Source organism: Dreissena polymorpha, chromosome 1 (genome assembly GCF_020536995.1).
Source record: "Dreissena polymorpha isolate Duluth1 chromosome 1, UMN_Dpol_1.0, whole genome shotgun sequence".
Lineage (NCBI taxonomy): Eukaryota > Metazoa > Mollusca > Bivalvia > Myida > Dreissenidae > Dreissena > Dreissena polymorpha.
The window spans coordinates 162,609,072-162,621,691 of record NC_068355.1 but is presented as its reverse complement, the minus strand read 5'-3'; the positions used below and the strand labels follow the sequence as shown (position 1 = coordinate 162,621,691).

At 36.7% G+C, this 12,620-nt stretch overlaps 1 protein-coding gene across 1 annotated transcript in view; it reads right to left on the bottom strand.

The window, feature by feature from the left end:
• Positions 1 to 12,620, bottom strand: part of LOC127858741 (uncharacterized) — a 47,883-nt gene that overhangs the window by 15,732 nt on the left and 19,531 nt on the right. Inside the window, exons 2-3 of the mRNA XM_052395989.1 lie at positions 5,213 to 6,473; positions 4,117 to 4,222 (exon numbers count right to left, since the gene is read on the bottom strand). Of these exons, the coding sequence (XP_052251949.1) occupies positions 4,149 to 4,222; positions 5,213 to 6,467 (1,329 nt within the window). The 5' untranslated portion in view covers positions 6,468 to 6,473 and the 3' untranslated portion in view covers positions 4,117 to 4,148. The remainder of the gene's footprint in view (positions 1 to 4,116; positions 4,223 to 5,212; positions 6,474 to 12,620) is intronic.

Sequence of the window (12,620 nt, the reverse complement as noted above, 5' to 3'; positions counted from 1 at the left end):
ATATTGTTTTTAGACCAGAAATTTCTTTTTCTATTCAGTGACCATGGTAAACGCTGGACAATTTTCCATGTTATACCAGGCATCCATGGAATATTAAACAAGGAAAAACCCTGGAACATTTTCCAGGGTTTTCCATCCAGCATGGAAAAAATACCGCCCGAATACTCCATGTAATCTGGAAAACCCTGGAAAAAAATCCATGGTTTTCCAGATTACATGGAGTATTCAGACAGTATTTATTCCATGCTGGCTGGAAAACCCTGGAAATTGTTCCATGGTAATTATTCCAGGGAGCCTGGAAAACCATGGAAACTATTCCAGGCTATTTCCACATACCATTGACAATTTTCCACCCTTTTTTTTTAAATATTGACGCTGGAAAAGGCTGGAAACTTAGTCCGAATACTCCAGCCTCATATTTTCCATGGATTTCCATGGAAAACCCTGGACAAAGTACACCTGGGCAGTATTAGATGTCTCTACATACCAAATTTGATAGACCTTGGCCCGATGGTTATGGACGAGAAGATATTGACAGTTTTAACAAAATAGGCCTTATATAAGCATATGTTCAATTTTGTGACCCCCGGGGCAGGGTCAAATTTGACCCCAGGGGCATAATTTGAAGAAATTTGGTAGAGGACTATAAGATGTCTCTACATACCAAATTTGATAGCCCTAGGCCCAATTGTTATGGACGAGAAGATTTTGAAAGTTTTCACAAAATAGGCCTTATATAAGCATATGTTAAATTTTGTGAACCCTGGGGCAGGGTAAAATTTCACCCCAGGGGCATAATTTGAAGAAATTTGGTAGAGGACTATTAGATGTCTCTACATACCAAATTTGTTAGACCTAGGCCCAATGGTTATGGACGAGAAGATTTTGAAAGTTTTCACAAAAAAGGCCTTATATAAGCAGATGTTCAATTTTGTGACCCCCGGGGCAGGGTCAAATTTGACCCCAGGGTCATAATTTGAAGAAATTTGGTAGAGGACTATTAGATGTCTCTACATACCAAATTTGATAGCCCTAGGCCCAAGGGTTATGGACAAGAAGATTTTGAAAGTTTTCACAAAATAGGCCTTATATAAGCATTATGTTCAATTTTGTGACCCCCGAGGCAGGGTCAAATTTGACCCAATGAGCATAATTTGAAGAAATTTGGTAGAGGACTATAAGATGTCTCTACATACCAAATTTGATAGCCCTAGGCCCAATGGCTATAGACAAGAAGATTTTGAAAGTTTTCACAAAAAAGGCCTTATATAAGCATATGTTAAATTTTGTGACCCCCAGGGCAGGGTCAAATTTGACCCCAGGGGCATAATTTGAAGAAATTTGGTAGAGGACTATTAGATGTCTCTACATACCAAATTTGATAATTATGGACGAGAAGATTTTGGAAGTTTTCACAAAATTTGGTAGAGGACTATTAGATGTCTCTACATACCAAATTTGATAATTATGGACGAGAAGATTTTGGAAGTTTTCACAAAATAGGCCTTATATAAGCAAATTTTCATTTTTGTGACCCCCGGGGCAGGGTCAAATTTGACCCCAGGGGCATAATTTGAATAAATTTGAAAGAGGTTCACCCCAGGAACATTCCTGTGAAATTTCATCAGAATTGGACCAGTAGTTTAGGAGAAGATGTTTTAAGGAAAAGCACGCACGGACGCATGCACGACGGACACAGGACCATGACATAAGCGCCGCTGGCCTCTGGCCAGTGGAGCTAATAACACCATTTTCAGCAGTATTTCTAGTCTATTTGTTGTCATAGCAACTAGAAATTTTGACGTAGGAACAAAATGAAATGACGTGCATAATGTCTATATTGCCATCTATCCACGTTTCAAGTTTCATGAAAAAATATTCAAAACTTTTAAAGTTATCGCAGGATCCAGAAAAAAACACCATTTTCAACAGTATTTCTAGTCTATTTGTTGCCATAGCAACCACAATATTTGACGTAGGAACAAAATGAAATGACGTGCATAATGTCTATATTGCCATCTATCCATATTCCAAGTTTCATGACAAAATATTAAGAACTTTTAGAGTTATCGTAGGATCCAGAAAAAAAACCCATTTTCAGCAGTATTTCTAGTCTATTTGTTGCCATAGCAACCACTTTTTTTGACGTAGGAACAAAATGAAATGACGTGCATAATGTCCATATTGCCATCTATCCATATTCCAAGTTTCATGAAAAAATACTAAGAACTTTTAGAGTAATCGCGGGATCCAGAAAAAAAACCATTTCCAGAAGTATTTCTAGTCTATTTGTTGCCATAGCAACCACAATTTTTGACGTAGGAACAAAATGAAATGATGTGCATAATGTCCATATTGCCATCTACCCATATTCCAAGTTTCATGAAAAAATATTAAAAACTTTTAATCGCGGGATCCAGAAAAAAAACCATTTCCAGCAGTATTTCTAGTCTATTTGTTGCCATAGCAACCACAATTTTTGACATAGGAACAAAATGAAATGATGTGCATAATGTCCATATTGCCGTCTACCCATACTCCAAGTTTCATGAAAAAATATGAACAACTTTTAGAGTTATCACAGGATCCAGAAAAGTGTGACGGACTGACGGACGGATACATAACCATAAGTCCCCTATATCTAGAACTTTATATCATAATATAGAAACCGGGTTTCTATATTATGATATAAAGTTCTAGATATTTATCCCTCATGATAAGAAGTAACAAGGGCTGTTTGTAAAACATGCATGCCCCCCATATGGGCTGTCTGTTGTAGTGGCAGCCGTTGTGTGAATACGTTTTTTGTCACTGTGACCTTGACCTTTGACCTAGTGACCTGAAAATCAATAGGGGTCATCTGTGAGTCACAATCAATGTACCTATGAAGTGTCATAATCCTAGGCAAAAGTGTTCTTGAGTTATCATCCGAAAATCATTTTACTATTTCGGGTCACCGTGACCTTGACCTTTGACCTTGTGACCTCAAAATCAATAGGGGTCATCTGCGAGTCATGATCAATCTACCTGTGAAGTTTCATGATCCTAGGCATATGTGTTCTTGAGTTATCATCCGAAAACCATTTTACTATTTCGGGTCACCGTGACCTTGACCTTTGACCTAGTGACCTCAAAATCAATAGGGGTCATCTGCAAGTCATGATCAATCTACCCATGAAGTTTCATGATCCTAGGCGTATGCATTCTTGAGTTATCATCCGGAAACCATTTTACTATTTCGGGTCACCGTGACCTTGACCTTTGACCTAGTGACCTGAAAATCAATAGGGGTCATCTGCGAGTCATGATCAATCTACCCATGAAATTTCATGATCCTAGGCGTATGCGTTCTTGAGTTATCATTCAAAAACCATTTTACTATTTCGGGTCACCGTGACCTTGACCTTTGACCTAGTGACCTCAAAATCAATAGGGGTCATCTGCGAGTCATGATCAATGTACCTATGAAGTTTCATGATCCTAGGCCCAAGCGTTCTTGAGTTATCGTCTGACAACCACCTGGTGGACGGACTGACCGACCGACAGACCGACATGAGCAAAGCAATATACCCCCTCTTCTTCGAAGGGGGGCATAAAAAGAATTGCATTATACAGGCATAGAAAGTTACATTTGCATCATGAGTATTTTTTTTTCAGCTCTATAACTCGGATTAATGAATATTGTCATTAAATGTAAAACAAAATTAATTCCATGATAAAGTAAATTTACATTACATTGAAATGTTGTCATGCACTTGGCTTTTTATAGGATTTTGTGCTGCAGTTGATTCAATGTACCATGTACCTCTCACACTCTCTGTTTGTCAGGACAATGTCGTTTATTTCTTTGACTTTGCAGTCAAGGATAACCCATGAATGTGCAAGCACTTATTTCCAATGGGGTCCTTTGGTTTTTGCTGAAGAGACAGCAAACAGAAGAGACAGTATTGAGATACAAGGAATCTTGGTGCGATACACAGGCTCTTTGCAAATAGATCCCTTGGTTCTTATACGTGCTCAGTGTATAGCACAGATACCAAGAAAATTACCTGGGTTTCATACCAGTACATCTCTAGTTGGGTCAACTTGGGTGGAAAACACCTGAAGCATTATTACCTGGGTTTCATACCAGTACATCTCTAGTTGGGTCAACTTGGGTGGGAAACACTTGAAGCATTTCTGAAATGTCCAGTGCCCCGGCCAGGAATTGAACTGGGGACCTCTGGAATGGTAGACCAGTGCAGTGATTTTTTGGGCTCAAAATTACCGCCGATTTTCGGCTGCTTCCCAATCGCAAAAATCTGACCAAAATCCCCCCCCCCCCCCAAAAGCGAAATTTCCAAAAAAAATTTTTTTTTTCTTTAAGAAAGAAGTCTCTTATGACTTAATTATGATTTCTTAACTCTAGATCTCAACTTTATTTTTTAAACATCCATCAAAATATTTAACTTTAGTTTAGTCCTTTTTGTCGATAAATAATTCCCAAATTTGCCACTTTTATTGATTAAACAAATCCCAATTTGACCACACTCCTTTTCCCAAAATGGCTAGAAAACCCCCATGAACATGCACTTAAAAACAATATTAATTCTGTTACTTATAATCATATTTATAATACTTAATTTTTCCCAATTTCATTGTTTATTGCGCTATTTTTCCCAATTTCACATTTTATCGGGCTAATTTTCGCAATTCAAATGGCACAGGCTGTAACAAATAAATGCAAAAAAAATCACTTTTACCACTCGACCACCGCAATAACACACACTAGCACACCCATACCATAGATAACTTTAGTTATATAATAATACATTGTAATTTAATTTATTGAAATCCTTATACAAGAAACGGTACTACATGAACAAGGTCATCAGCTTATTTTTTAAATCGCAGAAGTTTACTGTTTAGTGTTCAGACCACATCTACTGTGAAGCTTATGAATAACTTGTATTTTCTTAAAGAAGAAATTGATTTTATTGTGTATACAATATTGAAACAAAATATAATAAATTTTAGTTTAAATATAGGTTTCCTATCAATTTATTGACTAAATCTGTATGCATACATGTGTACATGTATGTTTTACCCCATTGGAACAAGTGCTTTACCAATCAGTCAGTGCGCATGCGCGGAAAATCCCTAATGTAAACATTACCAACAGATTATCATTGGATGCCAGTGCATCCCACGTTTATCAGACGTAGTCACTTACTTGCAGCTAGTTCCTGTTGTTCCCAAAAGAGTCTTTGACGCGAATTGCTATCTGGGAAACTTTGTTTAACTTCCTCGGAACAAGTACATGTAGCAAACGATTTGTTCAACTCAATATTTCCATGATCGCTCATTTCAACACCATTTTTGGAAATTGCTCGCTCCAATTGTCTTTTAAGTATCCTTACTTCATTTGAGAGGTCACCAATTTCATTTTTTTGCTCTATCAGTTTGCTACACAGTTCATCTCTTGTCATGTTGGAGTGTTTGAATGTTGAATGGCTAAATCTTCTTGGATTTGCTTTCCTCTCCTCGATTCTTTTGATTCTTTTAGTCAATGCATAGCCATAATCCTTGCATTTTGGACATTTTTCCAGTCGCAAGGTCAACATCTCACACGCGGATGATCTTATTGTGGACTGGTATTGCGCACCAAAATTTCCTTCTCTGTATGCCACAATACATGTATCATTACTGCTACTATTTGTCAACCCAGACCCAACAGATACTAACTGTTGAAATTCTGCCTCTGAATTTCCACAGCAAACCAAGAACTTATCAAGTCTTTCCAAGAAATCAAAGGCATCTTTGCTAGTATGAAAAACCTCTGGTGCACATTCCCACAAACTGTGTGATCTTGGTATTTCTTTCCTGTGCACATGCACATTGCAAGTAAAGTCATTGTTAAATCTAACTGTCAATTTCACTGCTAAAGCACCTTCACTAGTAACATAGAAATCTATGAGTGTCAATTCTGATTCTGTTTCGTGTACACAATAGCTCCTAGTTTTACTGCTTAATCCTTTCTTGATAGCTGAAGAAAATTCTTTAAAAGAAAGAGACTCAACAACTTCGTCCCCACAGTCAATGTATATGGATTCTACATGTATCTGCTCCTTAGCTGCATGCGATTCATTTACACTAGAATTAAGTTCTGCATTACTAAAACTGTCATCACTTGAATAATCCATACAACTTTTCGCATATGTATGATCACTTTCGCTTTCTATAGTTTGCACAGATATATCGCAAGTTTCAGGTATTGCTTGAACACAAACATCTTCAAAATTTGTCTGAATTGTAAAATGAACATCAACATCAGTGAATTCAGGCTGGACCATCTGTATACTGTCACATTCAAAGTTGCTTTCAAGATTAACATTTTCACTGTTTTCATGTTTCAATTTAGTCTTTTTTAAATAATGGTATTTATGACGCCGACCAGAAACACCTGCTCTCTTCTTCTTTTTTGGCATTTTGATCTGGAAAAAGAAATACTGAATTATTCATAATTCTTTCAAGACTGATAAATAAACGCCACTAGGTCTTTTAACGTACAAACTAATGAACCCCATTGCAGGTTTTAGAATAATAGTGATAAAATAAACATAATAAGACCGATCATGTGTTTGTCAAAAGTTTTACCGCCATATTTTCGAAACGACTACATGTATTCAAGAAAACTTCATTAAAAGGTACATGAATGGGAAATACATCATGCAAGCAAAAAAAGAACTTTTGAGTTGAGGTTATTGAAAGCATCCTGGAAATGTCCTGAACATATTCCCAAATATATATGCAATTGGATCGAAGAGTAATAAAAACTTTTGCTAGAAATTATATATACCATATATACAAAACTTCCAACTATCTGCTGAGTATAATGATTAGTTTTAAATTTAATATTATACATAAACACAAGCTAATATGCACACAGTTTACATGACCATCTGTCAGGGCTTGAACTAAGCGGCATACAGCCGTATATTACACCCTACAATGTATAATTGTTTCCATACGCCGATAAAAAAAACCATGACGTCCACTGTACTTCCTTAAAATTGGTCATATGCCGAAAATAGCAACCCGTGACGTAAGCTGTCGATTAAAATAACACTTCAATCAACACTGCTTTCTGCCCACTCAATGTGTTTTGCACACGTCTCGATCGGTCTAAACTCCGCCTCCTTTTATTTGTCACCGCCCGCAGGTGATTAGCAAGTTTATTGTGTGTTGTTTATCTAATGGATACAAAATTTACCCCCAGCGCCGATCGCAAATTGACCGTGACAAAGCAGTCGCTTAAAATTGGTTGCTTAAACAACACACTCGTGCCTCTGCGCATGCCATATGTTGTTTAATGATTAGGAGAGTTTTCTCAGTTTGTTAATCCACCGATAATTACGAGTAATAACCATCTTATATAAACTGGAATCACTGTTCATTTTCTATACTAACAAGTCATTTTACTAGTCAGAAACATTCAGAAAACACATTTCCTGGATTAGATATAAATTATCTGAGTAGAATTAAATTGCTACGTCATCACCTTCGACATTGCAAATGGCTGACCTATTGTAACATTCAACCCGCGTTCAGTTCAAAGCTGGCGATTCAAATTACAAGTAATGTGGGTTCAATAATGAAGAAAACATTAAATGGATTTAACAAATATTTGATAAGGTTTGTTAAACCAGATAACAACAAGGAAAGTTTGGATTATTAAAGTTAAACTGGTAAGGCATTTATTAAGTGTACATATTTCGGACATATATAGTATTCGGATAAACAGTAATTGATATACTAGATGCTCCATAGGGATGAGGATAATAAAATGACAATAAATATGTGATGAAAATGTGCAACCGCACATAGCTCAAATTACTTAAATGTGTTGAATGACTTAAATGTGTTATGATTACGTAGATTTTAATGAGAATTTATTGTTTTTACAAGTGAGTATAGTAAAATGATAGAAATAATAAAAGTTTTGAAATTAACATGTTTTGTTTTTTAAGTCGATATTGTTTGCACAAACTTATACCCTGATTTTCCAAACTTCTCCCTATTTTTAAAGCCTAGGGTAGTCTCCGCCTTGTTGTAAGATATATCTAGTTACTTTCACAGATGTACAGTGACCCAAAATGGATGGGAAGAGTTTGTGATCATTTACGCAGTTGACATTCCCAGTGTTTTTTTTTTCACAAATAGGGGAATGGTGGCGGGGCCTGTTCAAAGGGGAAAAACGCATCGTTTTTAGAAAAAGGGGAAAATAATTAAAAAAATCACTCTTTTATATGTTATGATATAATTATTTATTATATGAATACACATGTTTGTATGAATGTAATATTCACAGCTGAATTTCTCTGTCCTTGTTCTTTAATATATATATCAATGATTTTTTTCAACAGTAGTTTCAGACATTTCAGCCTTTATGCACTGTCTCAGTTTTCCTACCCATATTGAGTCTAATCTGGATTTTTTAATCGATAAAATGGCTAATTTCAGCATTTTTTTCAATAAAATGGACCAAAGTGGAATGTTTTTATCAGCAAATATTGACACAATATAGATACATTAGGCTTTTTTCTGACCATTTAGGGAAAAAAAGGCAATTTATATGAAAAGTCCAGTTTTGGGAAAAAATAATTTAATATAACTCTTTATAATAATTCAAAAACATATTAATTTGTTATATACTTTGTAAGTTGCTTATGAAATAAATTTGAGGTATATTAATCATTAGAGAGTTCTTTCTAAAAAAAATTTTTTTTTTTTTTTTTTTTAACTTCTGGAGGGGATTTTTTCTACAAAATAGGGGAAAAATATATACTCTTTTTTAAGGTGAATAGGGCCGAATATCGGCCCCGAAATTGCCATAAAAAAACACTGATTCCGTTAACATCAACATTAAAGTTGTTAGGACTTTCAACTTTTTTGAGTGGGACTTCCATAAGTAAAGGGCAGGAAGTCAGGACTTCCAAAATTTATTTCTTAGTGCAAGCCCTGCCATCTGTGAACAGGGTGCAAAATAAAATTTCACAAAAACTTAATAAAACAGCAAATGGCGACTAATTTAGTTGAGTCACTGTGATTTTAAAAGACCCATTTCTTCATAAATTCAACAATTATCTGGTGCAACTGTTGTCGGCATAATAAAAAAGTGTCTCCTCATGGGATAAATAAGGTGATAATTAAAATGCATGATAGGATTTTGCGATTCTAAAAAATGACTTTCTAAACCGCGATGAAAAGTTCCTTTTGGTATTTACAATGTATTTAGGCCAATTGCGAATTCACGATTTTTGATTCTGATACCTTGGATAACAAGGGCTGTTTGTAAAACATGCATGCCCCCCATATGGGCTGTCAGTTGTAGTGGCAGCCATTGTGTATACGTTTTTTGTCACTGTGACCTTGACCTTTGACCTAATGTAATTTTGTTTTGTTTTGTTTTTTTGGGGGCGGGGGGTAGGGGGGGTGGGGGGTAGGGGGGGGGGGGTGAGAGGGGGGTATAATGTTGGGTGTGGTAATTTATAAAATGTTTATATAAAAAATATTATTTTTTTTGGGGGGGGGGGGTGGGGGGGTAGGGGGGGGGGGTGAGAGGGGGTATAATGTGGGGTGTGGTAATTTATAAGATGTTTAAAAAAAAAATTGGGGGTTGGGGGCGGGTGGGGGGGGTAGGGGGGGGGGGTGGGGGGTCAGAGGGGTAATAATGTGGGGTCGGGTAATTTATTAGATGTTTAAAAAAAAAAATTGGGGGGTGGGGGGTGGGGGGGGGGGTAAGGGGGGGGTAGGGGGTGAGAGGGGGGGTTATAATGTGGTGTGTGGTAATTTATAAGGTGTTTAAAAAAAATTGGGGGGTGGGGGTGGGGGGCTGGGGTGGGTGGGGGGCGTAGGGGGGGGGGGGGGGGTGAGGGGGGGGTGAGGGGGGGTATAATGTGGGGTGGTGTGGTAATTTATAAGATGTTTAAAAAAATATATTTTTTTGGGGGGGGGGGTTGGGGGAGGGGTGGGGGGTAGGGGGGGGGGGTGGGTGTGAGGGGACATAATGTGGTGTGGGTAATTTATTAGATGTATAAAAAAAAAATATTTTTTTTTTGGAGGGGGGGGGTGTTGTACAATGTGGGGTGTGGTAATTTAACATGTTAAATTTTTTTTGTTTATGGGGGGGGGGGTAGGGGGTGGGCGTGGGTGAGAGGGGGGTGGGGTGAGAAGGGTGGTTTAATGGGGGTGTGGTAATTTATTACATGATGTTAAAAAAAATGGGGGGGGGTGATATTCCTCTATTCATTAAACATGAAATTTAAACTTATTGCATTTGTTTCCCTGTATATAAGAAACATATAATAGTGTATTACCTCCCCTGTCCTGCTTATATTTATATTAATCAACAAAATTAAACATTAACACAATATTTAATATACAAAATATACAAAAAATCTCATATTCTGATAATATTTTTACTGATCCACTGTATTTTACTCAAAATATGATGTTTCATTGGACTGATAATTATGGATTTAGGATAACAGACCAGTTGCTTCAGTAATATTGTTCAGAGTTTGCCCTGTTGGCCGCGTATGCATTCTTGAGTTATCATTCAAAAAACATTTTACTATTTCGGGTCACCGTGACCTTGACCTTTGACCTAGTGACATCAAAATCAATAGGGGTCATCTGCGAGTCATGATCAATGTACCTATGAAGTTTCATGATCCTAGGCCCAAGCTTCTTGAGTTATCATCTGACAACCACCTGGTGGACGGACCGACAGACCGACAGACATGAGCAAAGCAATATACCCTCTCTTCTTCGAAGGGGAGCATAAAAATAACTTTACGACCATAAAATTATTTGCAAACCTAAACCTGATGCAAAAACGTCAACATACATGTACATATATGAGGCGATATCGATTTTAGCTGACTAACTTACACGTTAAAATCGTGAATCCAGTCAAGTGTTAAACACATCATTGTCATTGTCACCTGTGCAATAACTATATGTCTGTTGTCAATACGCTGTGTAACATTTTCAGTAAATTTTGTTGGAATTGATTGATTTATAAAAGAAAAATAAGTAAATTTAGAAGATAATTAGAAGATTTGCCTAGTATAATATTTCTTGTATGTGTATTTTCAACTCATGAGCACAAAAGGTGCTGCAAATAACAAGAAAGAGAGAAAGAGGCTTCTGGTCAGAAGAAAACAACAAATGCACCTGCAACCAGCTTTAACGTTCAAGGTGTGAAGAAAGCCTTCAAACAAGCTTACACCAATAGCCTGAGAACTATCATCAGCAGTCAAATCTACAACATTTTTGGAGTGTCTGACCAGTCTAAGGTACATGTAGCCAAGTGTTGTGTAGGCAATAAAAATGTATTGAAAAAGTTTGAGGACTTAATGTTGGAGGTGTTCAATGGAAGTAGAAAGAGAAAACATCTTCAGAAAACTACACGAAAAAAGGTTGACCTCTGCAGTGATTGAAGACCTCACAAGAACTATAAACAACGAAACAAATACATATTCTGTGGAGGCGGTGAACAATTTCATTCAGGATTTTGTTCTGGAACTACTCTGGAGTATTGTGGAATTGGTCGGGTAATCATCTTAAAACAGAAGTGAAGTAATCAGTGACAATGACACAAATGCTTACATTGTAATTCTATATATCTGGTTATTTAATCCGTGCTCTTCTGAAGAAGTAAAGCAAGATAAGAAATGCAACTGAAAGCATTCGAAGTCTTTCTTAAAAGCTGAATAACATGAACAAATTCTTGATTAATTAATGGTAAAGCACTATAGATGTGATCTATTTGAACATGTGGAATGCGATAATGAAAGAGAGAGCTTTCTCGAATATTGTATAAACTTATGTTTTACTGTAAGGGGTTTTGCAATTACAAAACTGATCAATAAGAAAACTGAGAAGAGTGCCAAAAATGAAAAGAAAACATCCGCCAGCCTGAGAGACACTTTAAAGTCATTGAATAATTTGAAACCAGACTATTGCAAGTAATGTAAGTCCTCTACCGGTGAAACTCCAACATTTTCAGCAATATTTCTAGTCTATTTGTTGCCATAGCAACCAGAATTCTTGACGTAGGAAAGAAAAGAAATGACGTGCATAATCTCCTTATTGACATCTATCCATGTTTCAAGATTTATGAAAAAATATGAAGAACTATCAAATTATCGCAGGATCCACCATTTCAGCAATATTTCTAGTCTATTTGTTGCCATAGCAACCCGAATTCTTGGAGTAGGAACAAAATGAAATGACATGCATAATCTCCATATTGCCATCAATCAATTTTCAAGTTGCATGAAAAAAATATGAACTTATTAAGTTATCGCAGGATCCAGAAAAGTGTGACGGACTGACAGACAGACAGACAGAGCGTAAACCATAAGTCCCCTCCAGTTTCACCGGCAGGGGACAATAAACTGGAACTAGAGGTCTATACCGAAATTTTACATTAGGACTATCAGTATGTGAATGTGTACTGAAAATAACTAGAACTTTGTCAGAGACGTGACGTACACCCCCACATACCGCATTGAGACAGACTATTTTGCATGCTGTCTTCACAAAACAAGAGAATCTAATTTATGGCGATT